The 23837-nt window shown below is 39.4% G+C and overlaps 1 protein-coding gene across 2 annotated transcripts in view; it reads right to left on the bottom strand.

The window, feature by feature from the left end:
* Positions 1–409: 409 nt before the first annotated feature.
* The window catches only part of apaf1 (apoptotic peptidase activating factor 1), a 46622-nt gene continuing 23194 nt past the window's right edge, over positions 410–23837 (bottom strand). For both annotated transcript variants that reach the window (XM_087830707.1, XM_087830706.1), the window contains 3 exons: positions 23644–23769; positions 21917–22063; positions 410–1965 (listed from right to left, as the gene is read on the bottom strand). In XM_087830707.1, coding sequence (XP_087686833.1) covers positions 1819–1965; positions 21917–22063; positions 23644–23769 — 420 coding nt within the window. In that variant the 3' untranslated portion in view covers positions 410–1818. The remainder of the gene's footprint in view (positions 1966–21916; positions 22064–23643; positions 23770–23837) is intronic.

Here is a 23837-nt window from a genome sequence, read left to right as displayed (position 1 = left end):
AAATGTATAGGCTCCTAATCACTGCACACACAAACTGAGCCCATTCTTTGTTACATTACAGATCAAAATATTTACTCAGGGAAAAATATGATTGCAAATTTGATTCCAGACAGTTGAATAAAGAGAAGCTGATTTTGAATCATTCTGGAAAGCAAGTCAAGCAAATCCTTCGTCGCTACAATGCAGGCCATGTGCGGATGTGCGGTGAATCATGCTGTCACTGTGCCTGAGAGCAGGGCTCCTCATGGGGAGCGTCAGACGGCAGGAAGGAGGAGGTTTTATAGGGCAGAGCACACCAGGTCTTAACCATAAATTTAGCGTCTGCTAAACAAAACACAACTAAAAAGAAAGAGGAAACACACACACACACACACATACAACTTCACAGCATATGTGATTTAATCTTAATAAATTACATTTTCCATTGAACCACATCATATAACAGTTTACATCCTGAGGTGATATCAACATATCAGTTAGAAGGAAATTTGATGATTGAACAGCAACTTTAAAAAAGCACCAGTCAGGAAGGGCACAGTGTGAGAATAACACAAGCACTATTGAATTTCATCCTTACTTTGATTTATTCTTTTTTTGTGCTTATTGCCCCAGCTGCACATGGAGTCCACACCTTTCTCACTGACGTGAGTGGTTTCGATAAAGGTACAGGGACACTTGCCTCTCTCAGTAAAACCTCAGAATTTTCACTCAAATTAAGGATTTGTTTTTCAAGTCACATTAAGAAAATCATCCTTAAAGATTGTAACTACTTTTTCCAAGTGCTCCCAACAAGTAAAGGCTCAGTAGTAAGACAACGTGCACACATAAAGTAATATCTAAAGTTAAAACAGTTATATAGTTACATGAAAAAAGGCAATTAAAGCAGAAAAATGTCTTTTAAGACTGGCAACATGAAATTCGAGTATAAATTATAAATCACATACTGTGGTTATATTTTATAAAAAACATTTCCTTTGATCCACGTTCAAAAGTACAAACAGTTCTGACATACAAATAGTCTCTTTAGCTTTGAAAAGAATTTAATTCATAAAAACTTTATCATGCTATCCATTTTTAATGCTCATCAAAGTGCACCAAAAGCTCCAAATGTGCTGGTATGTTGAGAAAGTGTTGACACAAAGCACACATACCCTCTGTTACCCACAGTATGTGCATTCACGAAAAGGCTGCAGTGTCTACAAACGGTTTAAAACTGTCAATAATGAATACTGACCCAATGCAGAAGTTCAAAAGCATCACAGCACAGACAAATCAAACTCGCTTCATCACTTCTAACAAATCATAGGACGTCTATGATAGCTTTTACGATTACATACATACATACAGAAGTGGAAAATCTCTTGCACATGTGCAATCCTCAACCCTAAAAAACACAGATATTTTTCATTTAAATCTTTCATCTGTTGGTAAATAGTAGTGATAGAAAAAAATGGGTTTGAGAAGAGCCGATGATCAGGTTTGCTGGCTTTTCAGAAATCAGTGTTACCTTTTAAATGCACCTCTTTGTGTTTAAAAAGATGTGTGTAATGCAGATTCAAGGAAGAAGATTTCACAGTGCATCATTTAAAGCTGGCGCAAACTGGTCATGTGACCCCAGCAAAGTGTATTTGTCTAATGCTCTCAAGGTTATTGTTACTGACTGTGCAAAGTGAAAATGTAAACTGTTTTTCTTAGATGCGCAGGGCGTTTAGCGTTGGACAAGTCTGCATACATTATGCAATTGAGCAGTTCTTGCAATAAGCTGGATGATGGTGTCTGTTTCTGTCATCTTTTGGAGCGGTGCCGGCGGCGTTATCGTCACACCACCCTCTGGAGGATGTAGAGGATGCCGATATTGTCGATAGTGACGAAGGTGGAGAAGTCGGATGACACGTGTATCTTCTTTAAAGCGCTTCCCGTTGTATAGAAGGTCTGCAGAGCTTTGCCTGTCTTCACTTCCCACCACTGGATGTAAAGAAGAAGGACAAAAAAACAAGAACATGTTAAAATCATTACGTTTGACCCAAGGGTATCTGAAAGAACAAGAAGCTATGTACAAACCATTGAAGAAAATATGTATTTAGTTACATTTCTCTGGAACAAGTAAATCAAGGCAGAAGTCGTGTAATGTGCACTATGATTTGTCTGATTCATGAAACAAAGACAACAACAAAAACTAAAAAGACTCAGTAGTTTACGATGGCTGCCCAGAAGACCATTTCGAATTTAATATTCTAAAATCTCCAGACTCAAACTCACGCACACACCCACAGGCTCTCTCAAATACGTCGATGGAGACCCATAAACACACCACCCCCTGCAGCTTTTTTGAGTTATTCCCTTTAATCTCAGTTTAAAGTTGACATTTTCCATTGAAGCTCCTTCTCACTGGGATGAATCATCAAAGGCACATCAAGTCAATCATTAATGGCTTGGCACGAGTGTGTGTGTGTGTGTGTGCGCGCGCATTCAACGTTTACAATATTAGGCACGATGATGACACATCAAAACAAGAAACGATGCCCCTTCCAGCTAAATAAAGACGGCGTGACTTTTTTTAATAGGTTTAATCTTTAGTAGCTGAGCATGTTTTTGTTATGAACCTTTAGCTGCTCTGAGTGTGGGTTAAAGAAGGAAAGCAGGCCAATCCCTAAGTCTATCGACAGACAGACTGCAACAGAAGAGGTGGCAGCAGCAGATTGCTGGCTTATAGGAGGTGCGCACACTCACGCACACACACAGCCCATTAATCACACAAACCCTACAGCAACTTTAAAGTGAGCTCATTTGCATACCCCCCAAAAAGGCATCGCAAAAAAAATGTGGTAAGGTTCCTTTTGTTCAGATTTTCATGCTGTACCACTGTGTGTGTGTGTGTTGTTGTTGTTGTTGCTGCTGCTTCAGGGCACTGGCAATACTTGTTCACTAGACTTCCTTCACTGCTACTATTGGCGGCTAAGATCTTGGTAGAAAAGACAACAGAGAAGACTGTATTAAGTCATGACATAAACGCCAATAATAGTCGCCTAAAATGTCATATTTATAATTTATAATCAAAGCAGTTGCTTTAAATTGGTGCATCTTGCCTATACTAGTCCTGTCCTACTAAATGTCCTATATGGTGCAGGTAGATGATTTCATCGTAACTAAGCCCCCGTGTCAGGATTTTGACTTTGAAAGAAAAAGTATCCACTACTTTAGCACTGGGGGAAATGGAGACAGGGGTATCTGGTATTAAAACAAACAAACAAACAAACAAACAAACAAACAAACAAACAATCTTATTGTCTGCAGGGTGAATAATTTTAAATCTAGGTTATTTGTGACCCAGAAGATTAAAGATGTTTTTTTTAAATATAGTGCAATGTGGTGCATTTTTCCATTAACATCCTTCTTTAATTGCTAAAAATAATCTTCTCTCTCATGCCCAGACTTCTCCTGGTAGCCCAGCACCTGGACACACTACTATGAAATATTTGTGGTGAATATGAGACGGTTTCTACTGAGTTTAAATGGAACAAAAAGCAGGTCGGGTCACACTTTATAGGTTATTTTAAGCCCCCCTTTTTGTGGTTTTCACATCATTACACAGCTCATATCTGACATGGAACCCTTATGGAAATGGAACTAATGTCTCCATCTCCTTCATCTATATTCGGCCATAAATCAGACAAGAAAATATTTCACAACATATAATATTAAACATACTTTGTCTAACGAAACATTTGCATACAAAGGCTGCTTTACATAAAAGCTATTAGTACAGATTTGTGACCCTAAACTTCAAAGCTATGCTATGTAATTTGCTACAGCCTTCAAGGCTAAACGTGACCTGAGAGTAAACATGACTTTAAGTCAAAGCAATTAATTCCTACATGGTTCATAAATGTGAAGAATGAATGTGAATGGTGAGAGACAGGAATAAGCATGCAAAATCATACTTTATATAGCTTCCTCTCGGATAACACAAGTAAAACCGAAGTTGATACAGAGGTCATGGAGGTATATCATCAATATAATGTGGAGCAACAGCCTTGCTTCTCCTATTTTTGTTCTTATAAGCAGTGGCAGCAGTTTATGCATGCATATGCATATACTGCTATACTGCTGTATTTAATACAAGGCCAGCTACAAGTGTGACCTGACTTTAGCTTTTAAGTTGAATAAAATGAGGTTTGATGATGATCAATACAAACTGAATTTCTCTTTGACAAGAGTCAAGAGAAACAGAAAGTATATAATAAAGGGAAGTATTAAAATCAAGGTGAAGTTATTGAGCACATTTTTTACAGCAGGAATCATATTTCTAAGCAGCTATCTGCATTCTAAATGATGTAATCTGTAGGCAAAATACAATTTCTACATGTAGCCAAAGCCCTGTTTAAGTGGGGCTTTGACTGCTGGACTGCACACCAAAAACTGTCTGCTATCATCCACAATAATTGAGCTTTTTATTTACCTTTTTTTTTTATTCCATACACGAGAGGGGGCAGGGATAGCTCAGTAGGTAGAGTGGTGGCCCCATGATCGGAAGGTCAGGGGTTCGACTCTACTGAACGGCTACCCTGAGGTACCCCTGAGCAAGGTACCGTCCTTACACACTGCTCCCTGGGCGCTGCATTGGTGGCTGCCCACTGCTTCACTGGGTGAATGGGTTAAATGTAGAGGAGCAATTTCCCTATGGGGACTAACACACACACACACCTTAAGAACACACCTTAAGAGGCCCAGAAAAATTGCCCCCACAGACAAGTCAGCAGACTGCCCGATGGCTTCCCAGATTGCAAGGGCACGATCAACCCCACTGTGCAGGTTATCCCTCCTCAGAGAGTTTTCTTTAGTTATCTCCCAAACTTGAAATCAAGCAGCCAGGCTGTGCTAGAGACCTCTAAGGAGGCAAAAAAACAGAAGACGCCTGACAGAAGACTGTTAGGTTTCATTTTACAAAAAGCTGCCAGAGTACAAGCTTCTCCGAAATAGTGAGACCTCAAACAGTCCACTCAAAACATTTTTTTTCTTCTTCTTCTTCTTTTTTTTTTTTTTTAAAAAAATCAGGCGGTCTTAGCAGAATTGTCATTCAATCATCAATAGAGCTTAATCAGTCAGATCCCAACACATTCATCTAATGATGGGCTTATTACACTACCCCCCAAAAATGCCTGGAATCTACACTACAGTACAGGAAACCCCTGTATATGTGGAATCTTAGTGTAAAAAGGTCAGCTACAGCAAACTGGTGGAAAATTACCATTAGAGAGAGTCTGGCTAACAAGATTTAAACTCGAGTACCGATGACCTTTCATCCTGTATCTCAGCAAAGAGATTTTCAAGGTCAAACCATGATGCCTACAATACAGCCATGAAACAATACAAAAACAAGCTAGAGGTGGGATCAATTTGATTGGTGAGGCGACAAACTGAGTATATACTGCAGATACCAGAGGAGGGCGGAGACACACTTGGCTAAAGCCTAATTGCATCTGAAATGAAACAAAGATGGCTGCTGCCTGTCAAAGAGCTGACAGCTCAAACAAAGAAATAATACTGAGACGCCTGCTGCGCAAGCACACAAACACATATATGAAAATAAACAGACCAGTAGACGGACTGAAACAGGCGAGGAAGAGAGCAAACAGAGTCGAAAAACAAGACTGAGCCTCCCAGCAAACAACGGCTGCAGACGAATGATGAAACTCTTTGACGAAATTGATAATAAGGGGAGTAAAACCTCTATAACTCCAAGTGGTTATAAACAGGGGATTGGCAGAGACACGCAATGTATGGAGAAAAGAGCTGGTGCAAAATAAATGTTTAAAAAAGCCCGTTGGCTTTGAGGAAGGACGAAGGGAGATGTGTGGAGTGAAAGTGTGAAAATCATTTCAGAGTGAGTCTAGATTTACTAGGAGGAAAAAAAAACTTAGCCAGAAAATCGCTATGTTTAATCATTTACACAGGAGGATGAGGATGAGACTATGCTGGGTGGCATGCATATTTATAGTTTCATGTGACAGGAAGGAAAGTGAGCTTTTTCCAAAAGAGACAAAGCTGCAGACGGGAGAAAGGTAAATGATAGGTGAGCAAATCCAGACAGATAAAAGATGCTGAAAACAGTAAAACATATTTCACATTTGTCAAAACAACTGTTTATTCTCTCTCGTGGGAATATGGGTTTTGCGTTCGTGTGTCACATGGAGGGCCCATATCCTCGGAGCAGATGGCTGATGTGCTGACATCAACAGCATCTCCGTGAGACCACTGATATATGGGACACAGCTAGTGATGCGTGTAGATGCTAAATAACTAAACTGGAGTTGCTTGCTGGGTGTTCTGTGTGTGTTTGGTGACCACCTTGGGTCTTCTTTGAGATGTAAGACAACGCAGTCTGTAGTGAAGCCGCTGAAAGCCGAGGGAAAATGGGTTTGTGACAATGTTTGCATGTACAATATGTGAATGCTAATGCAAAGAAGACAACGCACAGGTTAGGCTAAGTGGAAATTTAGCATATTCAGAGAATGCATCAGTGCATCAACATGGAAATAATGTACAAGCAAAACCAAGTGTAGGTTACACAAATACTACAACTAAAAACACGGGGGATTATTCACTAATAATGGACTTCACTTATATAGCATCCGCAGCAGGTTCAGTTGTCAATGTTTATTTGTATTCAATTAATTTTATTTCATTTATATAGCATAAAATCACATATTATCCTTTAATGTTGGAGAGAAAATCCCAACAATCAGACGATCCCTCATGAACTCTTGGTGGCAATGGGAAGAAAATTTAAAAAAAAACCCTCCCTTTTAATTCTCACTAAAATAAAAGCTTTATCAAAAAGGAAAGTTTTAAGCCTAGTTTTACTTTAGAGAAGGTGTCTGTCTGCTGAATCCAAACTAGGACCCTGATAGCTGAAAGCTCTGTCTCCTATTCTATTTCGAAAAACTCTAGAAACCACAAGAAAGCCTGCAGGCTAAGAACAAAGTTTTCTAGTGGGAGACCACCTTCATCTACACTGAAGACAAAATTATAACAAAACAATGCTGCCAAACAAGGCCAACATGGAGGTGTTGTGGTAAGATCCTGGGTTTGTCATGTCACTTTTTACTGGGCTGAGGTACAAATAAAGCATCACCTGACACTAGAATATGTGAGAAGAGAGCCGTGGTGGTGCAGTACTGTATAATATTGTAAACTGTGTACTTTAAATGACTGACTTCTGGAATAGCTTTTGGAAATCAGGAACCCAGTTGGCATCCTGTGGCTTCTTACACCACTGTGTTAGGTGAAGCAAAAAAATCATGGTAAGGGACTCAGCTGGCACGCCTCATTCCAGTCCCTGACGGCCTTAGGCAGCCACAGGAGCAGAAACCATCAGTTTCTGGGTAAAACCGGTGAGCTAGTAGTACATTTTTATTGCCAGAGAAGGACAGGGGGAAGGTGTTATGCAATAAATGAATAAATAAAAACTCAAAAAAAGAACATAAAACAAAAAGAACTTCCTTCTGTAACCATCAAGGGAAAGTGAAGCAGCAGTCCAAAAGCTATTATCCCTGATAGCAAATGATAGAAGTTATACCAACAATCAGTGGGAGTACAAATGGCACTGGATGAAAAGCACAAATATTTATGGCATCTCCTTTGACTAAAACGTGATGTCAAAACAATGGCCACTGATCCCCTTATCAATACAGCCAAAGCATTCTGTAGATTCAGATAGTGTCAAGCTCACATACACAGAGGTCAGAATGACATCTGGGGAAGGCCTGATAGCGTCTGTGTGAATGTGAGTAACCCCAGTTCATCTCAGGCAACAACAGAGGAGAACCAGATTGGCTCAGACGGGCCCTCACCATTAGCTGTGGTGAGGCTAAATAGGTCTGCTTATTTGGGGTACCTGAGGGAAAGTCAGGATTGCTTATGTAATAAAAAACAAAACAGATTTGAGGACCAGAGTGATGCTTATGTGTGAACACAGTTGGGCCTTTTAGAAGGGAGGAAGGAGGCAATTCATCTTCCTCTTACATAAATGGAGTCCAGGGGGAATAAGTACAGTTTCTATGCTAAGTAGAAATAAGAAGGAAAGTATCTAGAGCCAGACCACAAGGAGTGGACGCTGGAGAGGAAGAAGATTAAAAAAAAGAAAAAAAAGAAAAAGGGACCAACCAGAGGTGATTTTGTAAGGCCACCTCCATTTCATAAAGAGAAGGTGAGGGATTTAGCGTGTGAGCAGGTCATGAGTCTAGCAGAGAGGGACACAGCGCGACTCTGAGGCTGAATTATTTATCCAAGGTTCCGCTGCTGAAATATTGATGCTCAGACAATCCTCTACACATCTCTCCCTCACACGCTGGCTTTCTTCCTTCACTTTTCTCTCACCAGCATTCCCACCAGCTACTCCTTATTCACTGCAGATAAACCAGAACCCGCCCCCCTCTCCCAAAAAATGGAAATGAATATGGATTCTGCAGAGAAAAAAAATGAAAAGCAACAAAGACACATCACGTCCTTGAATTTTTTCCCCTCTTTTCATCCTCAGTGCCTTATTGTTCTTTGTCATGTATTCCCCTATTTTATGATTTAAAAATGTAGCAAAGATAAATAAAAAAAAATATGCAGATCAAGAGACTCCATAACAGGGAAAAAACAAGAAACATCAAAAGAAATGGTGAGAGACAAAAAATGTACTTGATGGATAAAAGAGCAGCTGGGGATTAAGAAAAGAAGACAAATATATAATTTACACTTAGATTATGTGTGAAACTGGCAAAGAAACACTGAGTGAAAAGAGGAGAGCTAACTTCAATAGAAAATCTTGTTTTCACATTAACAGTTTGGCCCAAAGCTAGAAAGCTGTGACGAGTGAGCTTCATTTGATTTAATCATAAAATTACTGTTACATTTACAACATATACATGTAACAGCAATTTTATACATTTATAATAAATCATTTGTTGGATTTATAAGGAAAGGGCAGGTGTGACAATTTAAATCTTGATTTTATTACAAAAAAATAATAAAAATCAGATTTTACAGCAACAGAAATAAATGGCCACACTTAATTTAGAAAAAGTAAACAACAATGAAATCATAGCTCCAACCAGCAGGGCTGGAAGGACAGATGGTGGTGATAACTGTGATTCAAACAAGATATAAAAAAAAAAAAGAAGACTGAACTAACTTTTGTTATTTTTCCTTTCTAAGAATTTTCTAGAGCAGTGAAAACAAGAGCAATGTGCAAGCTTTTGTTTTTTGCTCCGTTTTAAAGCATAATTGTTTATTATTCTTTGATTTAATTATGTGGACATGATCCATGTGTAGCATTTGTTTCACTGTTTGGCAAAATTTGTTTAAATGTTCAGTAATAAAGTAGTAGTAGTAGTAATAAATAAAAAAATAAATAAAACAATAATAGTTATTTCAGAATATTCTACATATATTCGTATTTCTATGCATTTAAATTTAATATAACCTGTTACTCTGATGTGCATAACAAAGTCCTAAAAAAATGAAACAACTATACTCACAAAGTGTCCCATGCCAATATGTTCTTGTCAGTGTGATAACGGCAGTCTCATCACTTTGACCTTCAGATTAATCGATTGATCTTATATTTATACAGTAATTTCTATATGTTGACAATATCACACTGGTAAGAATCATAGTTTCTAAGCTAAAAGGCTTTCTGTCAATTTTTGATCCAAAAATTATTAAATTGACCTTGAAGACCTTGGTGGATAGAAGCCAATTTGAATGGACTATTAACAGACAGAATAACACGCATGCACACAAACACTATCATAAACATAACCTCCTTAGTGAAAGCAATAAAGAACAAAATAAAAAGAATACAAAAACATATCAAGATACAGAATAAATAAAATCAGTAGGAATGCGCCATTTCAAAATGTATTTTTATTCTTGACATCACAATAGCTTTGCATGATTCACAGTTCAAAACAATCCTTCTGTATCTATGCCTTGCCGTAGCCACTCAGAACATCCCTGTCTAACACAAACAGTTCCCCTCTAGTTGACTTTCGCCTGATTGCTTCTCTCTTGCAAAGAGAAGACTTGAACAGCGAGCTAGTGGGGCTTCTGCGCTTACCACCAGAGCTGTGTGCTTGAGACGACCACATAACGTATACCCACTCTCTTTGTTGCAGCCTTATGACCCACATGGGATGAAAATGACCAACTAACTACCTTGCTCTTATTGCCGTTATATAGAGCCAAGAGTAGGAAGAAACTGCAGACTGAAGCTGAGTTTTTGGCTCACAGGGATCACTTGCACATATGCCGACCTCATTATGTGAAACTTTGGCTGTTTCCTATGAGCACCCACCACAGTAACAGTATATATATATGTGACATGAAAGCCTACTTTAAAGAACAAGCTTGAGTAAGCTCATTTGTGAGCGAGCATCTTTGCATTTTGAAAAGCACACACCACCTAGCTCTACTTTTCCCCTCTATCAGTAGTCTAACACATCTTCCCTGCCTCATTTCGTCTTGCTGTTCCTTTTTTTTTTTAAGAACAAACAGAGACCCTTCTTTTACAGCAAGAGAGACAATTAACCCTGGCTTAATGAGCAACGCAGAGGAAACAACCGCCTCCAAGAGGCAGATAAATATTTCACCAGCTTGTGTTCATACCCAAAGCCTGACAACGAGTACAGAAACCAGGCCATCTTCATTCCGATATCAACTCTCTCAAAAGTTCTTCGCTCTTCTTTTATCTCATACAGAAACAAATTCCCAAGCAGACAGTCGAGGGAGTACGTGTCTGCTCTGGATGTATTTTGACCACATGAGGAAGAGCATGTGCATGTTAAAATATGCATTAAAAAAACAAGAAGGAGAACTGTTGTTCTGTCTAAGAAAAAGATAGTCGGCTTTCAGGGGGTCTTTTGCATCTTGTGAGTGTGTGCAGGTATTTTTAGAGCCAGGTCTGCTTCTACGTTGGAGCAGCACTGCGGGATGCTTATTTCTGAAACAGCGTGAAGCACGAAACCATTGAATGAAAGCAAAGCTGCAAACGCTGCCTGAACCAACATGGTGGCCTATTACATTGACTCTTAGAAGGCTATAAAAATGTGTTATTTCCATCTCTGGACCAATTTTGAAGGAGTGGGAGTGGACTGATCAAAGTGAAAGCCAAGGGGTGCAACAAATTCCAAATATACTAAATGTGGCTGTCTTTTTGTTGCTACACAAAAAAGAAAGATTCGAAGTACACACAAGCGTTGCGTGGAGATAAAATGAACCCCATGAAGAAATTAATTGTTATCATTGTTGTTGCAGATAACATAACCTCAAAGCATATTAGAGGAACGACAGAAAGCGAAAACCAGAAAGTCACAGCCACACAAACTGCAGCTATAAATAAAGTTGCGATTCACTGTATTAATAGATTATTGACCAAGGGCTTGTGGCAAGTGTGAACGCTCTCCCATGGGCCTATCCCATCCTTTTATAAAACAAAAAACACAGGCATAGCAGATCTTGATGCTTTTTCTCACGATAAGCATCATTCAGTCCAAATATTTATCGTTCTCTTTCAGGATGTAGTCATGCCATCTTCAGATTTCTGTCTAGGCCTGCTTTTGTTTCAAAAGTCGTAAGTATGACTGGCCGTGTCAGTGTTTTTTTCTATCTGAATAAGCACCAAAGTGAGCTCTACATGATTTATTAGTGTAACAGAGTTAGCTTCTAGTGTCAGAATAAAGGACACAGACAAAACATCACGAACTGCAGTTCATTTCGCAATTAAGGGACTTGTTTGTTGGCCTACATTTGATGAAGGGCTGAAATTAGAATCACAGGAGAGAAGTAATGACCTGTGAGACACTACGATTGGAAATAAACATGGCAGCTCCTCAGTCAGCGTTGGTCCCTGTGACACAGCAGCGAAAGGTGCCAAAGAGTCCAGTTCACTTAGTAAACAACGTTTTCAAGACTTGAGCCCACTTATTCTATTCTATTTATATTTTGGTCTTAAGCAGTAGTTCTCCAGGTTTTCTGAAGGTCTCCTTGAACATTGGCTGGTTTGTACCAGCCCTTGTTTTCTGATAATTCTCAGAGGAATGTTTGTTTTGTTCGTTGGTTTGTTAATCATTCAAACATTTAAAATAGCACCTTACCCAAGGGATGAACCAGTGTTGTGCATACAGATAACAGACAATTGGCTGCCTGTTGCAGAAACATTTTTTTTGTAGTTGTATCCAGGAAAAATCCCCAAAACAACACAGTTTGACATGAATGAATTAGTATTTTTGGACCAACAAGGTGATTTCCAAAGAGTTACTAACCTAGGCTGACCAACCGTCCTCTTTTTTTTGCACTTGTTTACTTCTAAAAGCCTATATGACATTTTTTATTTCACCATTCATTAACCGCACAGAGAAGGCATCGTTTAAATATGTTAAAGTTTTCTTTAAGTAAACAGTGTTATTAAAGTTGTTTATGACTGGCACAAGTGCCCTCAAATTATGGTCACCCTTTACTAGCCAAAACTTGGCTTAATTGGCGCGGTTTGGAGTGTACCATCAAAATATTTTAAGGAAACTGGGCAAGTAGTGGACAGAATAAAACATCTGCAGCAGATGAACAGGATCTGAAAGTTATGGAGCCCCGCAAGGGACATGGGAGAAAAAAAAAATTAAGACAAACTTTTGCGAGATCTCGCAAAACAAACTCGGGATCTCGCAAAAGTTTTGCAAGATCTCGCAAAACAAACTCAGGATCTCGCAAAACTTTTAGCCGCACTCTTTGGAGGCCGCCAGCTCGAAGCCGACCGGGAGGTCGAGGCACGATGTGCTAGGAGAGCGGTGTTCCTCCCGGCTGTAGTAGGTCTCGACCTCCCGTTAGCTTCGAGATGGTGGGTGTCAGATCTCCGAAAACGTCGCAGCACTTTTGCAAATATGTGATGTCTTGTAAACCAAGCAGATATTTGACGTTTACACGACTACATTCACGCCTCAAAATATCTTAAAAGTTTATTTTAAAGACCCAGAAAGAGTAATATTACAACTAAGTAGCCGCCGCCATTGTTGGAATTAAACTTTTGGGAGATCCCGCAAAAGTTTTGCGAGATCAGTTGATCCATGTGCTGTTCACTAAAGCATTATCAGAAATGTTCTCAGTGGCTGTGAGAAATCATTTTTAAATAATGGAAATCATAAGAAAAAATTAATATTTGCCAAATTGTAAAAGAAGTAGACTGAAAAATCAGAGGCAAGAGGTCTGATGGAGTGATGAATCCAAATTTCCAATTTTTGGATAAAACTGTTGGGAGTACGTATGGAGAAGTTCAGGACAACAGTGAGAGTCTACATCATCTGTAAAACACGGCTTTCATGGTTTGGAGCTGCATTTGTTGAGGATTTTGTCAAACATTGTGAAATTTTGAAAACAAAAAAGTGCAGTCAAATTTTGATCCACAATGCAATACCATCTGGAGTCCAAAGGCATCCATGTTAATAAGTGATTCTAAGTTGGAAGCAGCTGTGGATGTGAGTGTGTGGAGGTCTGTCCTGTAATGGAGTGGCGTCCCCATACTCTATAATGGCTGGGATAGAGGCTCACTAAATCCCTTGGTGACACGTGAATTCTAAAATATTAAACATTTTGAAACACACCGGCCCCTTTTTCTTATGTCCAATCAAAAAAAAAAAAGACATATGCAACAAGTATTATTTATGCAGAAGAAGAAAAAAGACTTTACACAACAGGATCTAGAGACAGAAGAATGAATAGTTGTAATGACTAATGTTTAGCCTTGAGAGAAAGCATTAAGATCGGCTTTGCCGGTGAGGAAACATGAGACACATTTACTCATGGCTTAGTCAACCTCATTATACGAGAGTCTTGACTGCTCGATACCTCACCCAACCCCAGGGAGAGGTGAATGCAATTACTCTGGACAGTTCTTTTTGCTCAGACCTACGCAACTTGCTGCTACGCAAGTCTTTCTCAATCTTTGACACATTTTTCATCCATCAACTGTCTCTTGAGGGTAGGTCAGCGCAACCTTCACTCCTTCATTTCATCTAGTCTCCCCGCCCTCCTACCTCACTTTGAGTCTTGCTTGGAGTGATGACAATTCACTGGCCGCCAAGGACTTGTTAGGACGCTTAATAATGTTGGCTTGAGCTGATGAAACAGCAAAGAGACGGATTTTGATATGATGGATGAAAGCTAAAAAGGCACACTGATAACCACAGTGTGTGATTGTATTAAAAAAATCTAATGATAACTGAAGGAAGGTGTAAAACAGAGATAAGAGGAACAGGACGAACAGGTCTTCTGGGAACCCAAGAAAAATAGGGACTGAAAGCAAGGGGAGTCCAAGAAAGGTGAAATTGTGTTTCTCCCTTTTTCCTCCATCACACGTTCGCCTGATAAGTGATGGCTGACAACAGAAGTAGCAGGGGAGAACCATCACCTGAAATACTCGTATCCATCTGGGCTTACACCTTTTAGAAGTGTATGTATATATGTATGTTTGTGTGCGATTTAGTATGTGTTTGGCAATTCTGTGCTGCTATTGTCCTGTTCTAGTGAAAACAATGTTAATTTAAGGTGGAATTTAGTTAGTTAATCAAAGTTAGTTGGTACAATCACCACTCAATAATGCAAAAAAAAATCACATTCAATGAGTTTTCAATGCAGTCTCGATGCTGAAGGTTATTTTCTCACATTAGTAGCCTTTTACAGAAGTCTTACTTCCTATCATTTCCTGGTACAAAGAGGAGGGGGATACGGCTGAACTGCCATATCATGAAGATATGGAAAAGAACTGTTGAAGCTGGGCAGGAACAGAATAGGAAGATCAGAGAAGATTCATAGATGTAGTGAAGGAAGACATGAAGAGGGTTGGTGTGGCAGAAGAGGAAACGAAGGATGGGATGTGACAGAAGCAGATAATCTGATGCGGCAACCCCTAAATGGAGTAGCTGAAATAGGAAGAAGACTTCTCATTAGGGCCTGCTAGATTATCCAACAAGTTTTTTGGATTCTAATTTTAAAACAAGTCTGATCCAACTGATGCAAGATGATCAACCAAACAAGATTCAGATCCCTGCTAACGACATGGCTCCTAAGCCTGGTTTATGACAGGTCGCTTAGTAACACAGAACAAACCTGAAGCCTGGGTTAAACTCTGTTGAGGATATGGACACGCAAAGCTGGAGACCCAACAGCCTAGTATTCATTTGGGTTATACTTCTTTGAAGTCCACTGCCCGGGTGCATGCGTAGCTGGTGACTGTAATTTAAACTCACCGTCCAATAAGCTGACTCACGGATGCAGAAAGTATAAAATCTCCTAAAGAGTACCCACAGTTACTGATTAGGGCTCAATACTATAGGACAGGCCTTTTTCTTCTGAATCAGTATTTACAAAGAGACACTTGAGTGCTTTTGTTTTGTTTGTAACATAATGGTGTGAATTATTCTGGGATGGTGGGGGTGCGTGTGTGTTCTTGCAGCCAGGATGAGCCTTTTCACACCTGCTGCCTCCCTGTTGGACCATGGCACTGTGACGGATTGTCTCATCGCCGTTTGCAGAGTTTGTGTGTTCGTGTGTGTATCAAGGCCAGGTGTGAGACAGGTACAGCATTTCCTGGCAGGACCCAGAACAGAAGAGAGAGATGATGGGAGTCACTGTAGAATGTAACGGCCTCTCTCTGAGGGCTGGACCACGCCACTACATCAAATCCTGACACACACACAAACACACACACCCCAAACAATTCCTGAAGGCGTTTGTTTTGTAAGAAATACAAGCAATTTAATGTGTTTTTTTTCCTCTTTTTTTAAGAGAAAAAGAAACACTGGTGACAAGGAGCACGAGAAGTTTAATTAAACACTCTACACCGGCATCTACCCACAACAGGGGACTGGACTAACACATACCCTCACACAATGGCCTGCTGCTTTTAATTACACTCGCATCATTCACCCAAGCATACAGAGAAGCAGGGCGTGATAAAACGCACAGAATGAGAGCAGCACAGACGTGGAAAAACAGCAGCTTGAGAGATGATTAAGGAAAGAGTACTGACAGAGACAAGAAAACACAAAAGCACCAGGACAAACAAGAAAACATCATTCTGCACAGGTGGCCAAGGAGACAAATAGAAGGAGACAAACAATAAGAGCTACAAGGCTCGTGTTGTATCATATCAAGCCATCGTCTAAGAGAGATCCACGGGAGACGTCACCCGCTGTCACTGCTCTGGCTCTTATCCGGCCAGCAACATCATCATTCTGCTAGCATCAACACACCGAGTCACACCGTGGAAGGGCTTCTCATGTTTACAGTTGTGATCAGAGAGGATCTGATAGCTGAAAACTCTCCACTGAATCACATCGCGATAAGGAAAACATTCTCGGGTGTGCTCCGCTTTGCTTACTATGACAGCTGTCTTCCAAAACGCTGTCGCACAAATGAAACGTGGTTCGGTCTTAGCAGTGTTATCACACCTGCTGTGTTTAATCCGTTTAAACTGAACTTTGGTTCGTTTGTTCAGATAGGAACTGAGTAATTGCACTTGGGTGTGGACCAAAACAACCGTACCGAGACCCTTTGAAGGAGGTGGTCTCATTGCAGATCCAACCAAACTCCAGTGCGGTTTGTTTATGGTGTGAACGTGAGCTGATCTCGATCCGAATCAACTACCAGGTGTACGTTGTAAGTTTGAGCTATAAAACCTCCCATACTCACGTATGCTTTGTATTCTGGCATGTGGCAAGGTACTATAGATGTGCAAGGGTCTGTAGGAGCTAGCTACTACCTGTGAATGAACCTGAATTCTCCAGTGTTCTCCAGTAGTCCAGAACGCACTTTCTTCCTGTACTTACTACATTATAATCTATGAAATAACCGCAGAATTAACAAAAACAGTGATTAAAGGGTTCATTTTGGTTTATATCAAACCTCATCTAAACTGTTCTTATGCTGCTACTACTTCCAAATATTCCCCCCAAGATAAATTTGCTGCAGTCTTTAAATTCTGGTTTGCTGTTTCTCTGCATAAACACATTGGTTTAGATCTGTCGTGTAGCATTATGAGTCAGAGGAGTTTCGAGCTCTGTAATGCTATTTATATGTGCTGATTATTATTCAAATTCGTAAACAATAAAGGCTGTGATCACATCCTGATTCTGGATCAGATTTGTTTCTAGCCAAATTAATCAAATTGGTCGACTCCTGACACCAAACATATTAGGAACGTTTTAAGCATTTTACTGTTGTTTATTGAAGCCACGAAGAATGAATTTGTTATTATGGTGAAGGTATAGTTTTACAGTACACTGCATTGTCATTTTCTTTACTCTGTTATCAGGTTTGATGGTTATAAACTCTAATTCTAAATTGTAATTAACAAAAAAACAAGTTACTCAGCCCTCATGCTCCTCAGCTAAGCCTTTATTTAGAGCTTTTGTGGTGTTCAAGCCAGACTTCGATATCAGCCTACATCTATGATCCAAACGCACATCTTACACAATCCCACTGATCCCTCATAATGAAATCTTTCCCTTACACCAGCTGAGGATAAATACAAACCAAATACCCTTATGAGGACGCTCAAACGATCGCCAGGCCTTTTTCCAAGACTGACAGAAGAATGATTACCACATAAAAAGACTCCATGAATCATTCGCAAATCTGAGAAAATAGTTGAGTGATAGTAAATAGTATCTTGGCTTTATATTTATTCATAACTGTCAGATCCAGATGTCAGAAACAGAGGTTTTAAATATCAGCTTACTTACTAATAAGTTTCCATGTAAAATTGAAGACATTTGCTGCAGAATGGGCGAGCGTGGAGACACACTGACAATAATCGTTAAAACAGATTATTATTGTGCTTTCTCAGTCTGTGGGCTATATTATCTGTCATGAGAGATACTCACTCTGTCAGGGTAATTACTATGACAGACGCGATGGCTTCTCATCGCTGTCCAGCTGACACACTATGTGATTAATCAATCAAAGCCTGAGGCTGAGGGAGGTTCACCCTTTAAGACAGGCAGAGTAATCCATCACCTCTCCTCAAATCCACTCGCTGATCTATCACGTCAACACGCTTCGCTGAAGAAGACAGAGGGTCTATGAAACAGCGTAACAGAGTGATCCGATTCCCAGAATAATTATGACCGTCATCCTGATGTGACGCAAGATGAAGCAGATGAGGTCTGCATTAGTGCTGCGGGTAGAGCACCCCTGTCTGTATATGTTCATTAATAAACAAGCAAAAGGGTGTTTTAGTAGACATCTAATGCTTTTCTTAATAATTTTGTCACAGTTTTAAGGGCGACATAAGCAGATTACAGCCCATGACTTTTAGATTTTCACTGGCAGGTAAGTTTGAGGATGAGATAAAGAAAGAAAAAAGGATTTAAACAAGTTTATTTTGGGGTTTTTTGTTTTGCTTCTCAGGTTTTTAATCTGTTGCTAGCAAACCATGATCACAGGAATATTTTTATTTTGGTGAAAATATAGGAAATGGCTTTGTTGCCAGAATTTTGGTGTGAGACCATTATTATGTCTGTGTACCAACTGTGAAGTTCAGGCTGATAATCAGTTGGCTTAGCTAGATGCTTTTACACTTCTGTCTTTATGTGGATTAGACAAATTACACAAACACACACACACACATACATACATCTTGGATGATCAAATACATCATGCAAATTTTTGCCAACTGTAGGGCAAAAGAAATGTTTGGTTTAAGAAATATTTAAGTAGTTAAATATGAGTAAGTAGTTGGATAACAGTAAATAGCTATTTATTTGTAAAATCTATTTAATATTGTTTATATCTATTCATAAATATATAACAAATGTTCTCTTCCTACCTTAAAAAAAATAAGTACTTACAAAAAAAAAAGAAAAATCACATACACATATTTTAATTAGACTGCCTTTAGCTTAGATAGTGGTGCACATTCACTGTCTATGCACGACTTGTTTTAATATGTATTAATATTTCACTAAGAAACTGTATTTATGAAGAGAGTTGGACTATGAAAATCTTTTCCAGTACACTCCAAAGACTCTCAAGAGGTTAAGGTCTGGATGCTGTTGCTGCCCATCCATGTGTGAATATCCTGAACCAGTCAATCTGAGCCGATGAATCCTGACATTGCCATCTTGGAATATGCTGTGCCATCAGAGAAGAAATTAAATTCACTGATGTAAAAAAGGCATAAATCAGGTAATTCAGTAACCTATACTTGGAGTTTAGTGGAAGGCCTTTACGCATTTAAAATTCAGGTGGTGAAAAAAAAATCAATTGATTAAAATAACATTTTGCACTTCTGGACACTTAATGAAAGACTCGTTCCGATCATGGATTGATTCACATGTCTGCGACTGATCATGACTTTGATGTCGAAAACTACCCCAGATGATGAAAACTGCGTCTCCAGCTACAAGAAAGGCTACGAGGAAGTGCATCACTTCAGGAGTGTTACAGTTGTTTTTGACATACACAAAGTTGTCCACAATGAATATATACATACCCCCAGATCTGATTGTCCAGTTCTACTGTAACATCAAGCGGCCAACAATGTGATGGAAAACATTGAAAATAACTCAAAGTCTTTAAAATGCAGGATTATTTGGGTTACAGCGTCTATTTACCAGTGATTTGGCTGGAGACTGGGATCCTCTCTCCCAAAGAGCAAGTTGATGGGTTGCCACTTTGAGAAGTATTTACCCGCTCTCCACAGCACACAAACAAATGCAAGGAGAAAGAAAGGGACTTTTACAGAGGAACCTATTTTTATTTTATTATTGTTCAGTTGCTGATCTTTACTATAGTGGATACTGCTCGACTTATTGTGATTTCTTATGCCATGTTTCCAAAAGCTGCAACAGAATAACTCAACATCCAAAAATGGCCCTTATTATCGATCATAAGTGTTCTCATGTATGATGTCATGCTACAATCGTGGTCTTTTGGAACCGCCTGGTGAGGACTTTTACTCTTCGACTACTCTGCACATGCACTTTATACCTCGAGGACACAAAAATACATCTGAAAGAGCTTTTTAAAAAATGTTTATATTCTAAATACCAAAGACTCTTAATTAAAATGAGTACATTCAACGATTATTTCAACTTTTGAAATAATTTCCAAGTTTTATAATCTTGTCAACAGCAATCTGCACCAGATGAGATTATGATGTGTTTTGGCCATCTGTCTATATAAAGCCTGAACAGCAGCACTCTCTGCCTTCGACAGAAACGACTCTGTCGACCCACACATGCAGGTATAAACAAATGCGCACTTGTACACAATTGTGCACACGGCACTACCCCACACACAGTATCAGGAGTAATCCGAGATATAAAGCCTCATGGATCAGAAGTGCTCTCCCTGGAGAATTACATCATTGCTGAACAAATGGCCAATCAGAGCTCAGCTGAGACTGTCCGCTTTGTGACCCCTCTGCTGTAAAGTAAAGGCAATAAGAACGAGACTGTAGACCTAGAACATTCCAGTCACGTCGCAAGGAGACACTGATATCTTTCTCTAAGGCATTCTGTGTTTTATGTAAACCTGCAGCATTGCAACAGCTGTCTAGTGAATGCAGAAGAGATGACACATGCTGGCAAGCATCTTTCCACTGATTTTACTGTGATTCTCAATCAGCGTTCATCTACCTACCTACCTTACATTTTTGAAAATAGAGGCATCAAGAAATGTACTCTGCATAAATCCATAAACAGCTTTTCAATAAAGAAATATACTCAAGTTTATTAGTAAGCAGGAAGCAGGACAATACCTATGTATACCTCAATACAAGGCAATACAAATACACATTACACAGAGTGTGTGTGATTACTACTTAGGGTGATAGTAGGTAAATTACTACCTATCCTTTGTTATTTTTTGTGGGGGTTTTCATCACTTAATAAAAGGATTTGTGACCAGCCAACACTGTTAATTTTGTTTCTTTATAAAAGTAAATATTTTGTAGTGTCCTGGCAGCATCGGGGCTGCATACCATGAAAATGAAACACTGCCCCCCTCTCATCCCCCAGAAAAATCACGTAAAAAAAAAACAACCCACAATGTAAAAAAATGAAGGTGATTATTCAGCACTCGCCATAAACTGCAATATCTCAAGCTCATGGAGACATTTGTTGCTTATTAACAACCACCTCATTCTAACTTTATTTCCTGTCATCTTTCCAACTGGTGTTTTAATGAAGACATAAAATGTCCAGTTACTATATGCCTCTGCCGGCCAGTAGCGCTGAAGTTTAGATCCATGTCTGTGCACATTTATACGACAAATGTAGTAAAGTAAAGGAAACCACAGAGGAAAAATAACAAGTGGGCATCAAAGACCTGTCATTAATTCACCAACGACTAACTAATCAAAATCTCTCCTGCTCATAAATTATGGCATTAAATAATGTCCCACAAAGCAGTTTGGGAATTACATAAGGTCACTGAGAGACTGACTTTTGACCTTTTAGTTTAAAATGTCATCAGTTTGCAATTTATCCTTTGAAAGGTTGCCAAATTAATAATGATTCTTGAGATTTAGGCAAAAGTGAGGTCAAATTGACCTTAGAATCTTGACAATCATATATAATAATTTCTTCTTTAGGTTCGAGTGAATGTTTGTGCCAGATCTGGTTACATTTCCACAAGGTGTTTAAGAGATTCTGTCACTTGAATGACACTTATTGACGTATATCTAACAATGTCAGGTGGACAGACAACTCTGAGAACCTTCTCCATGCAGAGGCAGAAGAAAAAACAAGTAAGACGGCATGGATTTGAACAGCTCAGTTCAACGTAACTGCATTTCACTCCCTTGAGAACAGACGCACCCATTGCCAGCTGTGAAAACCAAATGGGTTTGAATGTGCAGAATGCATTAGCATACCTTGATGTAACCTCCAGTTGAGACCAGAAGAGAGTTGTCTGGGGAGAAGTGCAGATCTGTTACCCAGCCTCCATGCAACGAGTCCATGCCATCCTTACCGTCCCGGGAACAAACCTTCAGCAAGGACCCATCCTTGACACTCCAGAGCTGTGGTGCACAGTCACACATTATAAATCATCCAATAAACAAATGTTAGGGCCTATAAACAGCTAACACACATTTTACGCTGTCAGTTTTAAATACATGTTTCCTTCTTGTTATGTAATGAAACAGAGTAGTGGCTGGTAGAGTAAAATTGTAGATTTCATTCATTAGATTTAGAAGTAAGCTTCTTTACCTTTAAGTCGCTGTCTTTGAGATACACTTTTTCTCAGGCTGACACAGGAGTACTGACATTATTTCAAGTATTCTCTATTCTCTTTGTGGCATCTTTTTCTAATCTTTGAAGGCTTTAAACTATGTTGTATAGTTTATACTCTCATTAATTTCATTGCTATACGTACTAAGCCGATCTTTGGCTTCCCCTCAGTATTTTAAGAGCAGCACATGATTGTATATATATGTATGCAAGTGTCAGTAAGAACTTTAGAAGATGACAGTCTGAGGACTGAAACATCTCTAATAAAATATGCACGTATATCTGGGATTATTTGCACTCTCTAGGCCCCCTGCCACTAAGACTTTATGATGTGCACGGTTTGATGCTATAAGCTTCTCTTGAGCCTCAAAACATGACAAAGGAAACACAGAAGAGTATAACGATTGCTCTTTATGTGACATTTCTGTGTATAGTTTGAAGTAAAACCATATAATATATAACATACAGTATATAATGAAATGATGAGTCTACTGCAGCTGTTATGCAACTGTTCACATGTCATGTTCATTTGACAGTGACACATCACACGTACCGCTATATTTAACACTTTGTATGCTTTTTGTGCTGAATGACTCACATTTGTTTCTATAGAAACCGGGGCGAGATTTCGCTGTAGTTTACGTAATTGAATCTGATGGATTTGGTCATTTCTAAATAATGGAGCTGCTCTGCTCAGAGGCCACTAGAGGGCATTAACCCTTTATTAACCCGATACGGCTTGCTGGCTGAATAGCAGATCTTCTCCTCTACCTCTTACACATTATGGCTTCATATTTACTTTGGATGTGTGTGTTTCTGTGTACATTGTGTACAAGTGCTTCATTTTCCAAAGCCTTAGAGATCCAATTTGGCAGCCTGAGTCCTCTCCTTCACCTCCCACTGCCAGACGTCTCCTCCTCTTCCTGCTATCTTCATCCCAACTTCTTACACACTCTTCCAGCTCCCACACCCCCTCCTGAGAGGGAGCCCTAGCTCCCCCCTTTCATCTCACCCCTCCTCTGTGCACCGCAGCAATCATGATGCATTAGTAAGCACTTTATCTAAATGAGTGATGAGATGTAATTACAGAGTGATTTCTGGAATAAATGTCGACTGCTATAATTGCATTTTTTGTATGTTCCACAGCAAATTAGGTGGTTTAATGCGTTGTCATATTGGTAACATAGAGCAGGCTAGTGTGTTGACACCGCCATATTACTTTGCATCATCCCTCCCCAACAAAACATTGTGTGGCTCTGTGTATCAGGTTGATTTACATCAGCACCAGATGCCTAACTAGTCTCTTTCTAGAACAGCAACCAGAATAAAAGGACTTCAAAATAAAAGTTGAGTATTTTTGAAAACACACCCGGATCTCTCCGTTGTCATCTCCCGTTGCAAGGTGTTGGCTGTCCCACGAGAAACGGCAGCTTCTCACACACTCCTGATGGCCAATCAATGTGTTGGCACACTGCCAGGACTCACAGTGCCACAACTAAGAGCAGAATGAAAGAGAAAGAAAAGAAAAACATATAGAATTTTTTAAACTTAACATTCACACTT

This window comes from Neolamprologus brichardi, chromosome 17, assembly GCF_056152115.1.
Source record: "Neolamprologus brichardi isolate AB-2024 chromosome 17, ASM5615211v1, whole genome shotgun sequence".
Taxonomy (NCBI): Eukaryota; Metazoa; Chordata; class Actinopteri; order Cichliformes; family Cichlidae; genus Neolamprologus; species Neolamprologus brichardi.
The sequence above is the reverse complement of the archived record's forward strand: the minus strand, read 5'-3'. Positions and strand labels throughout refer to the sequence as shown.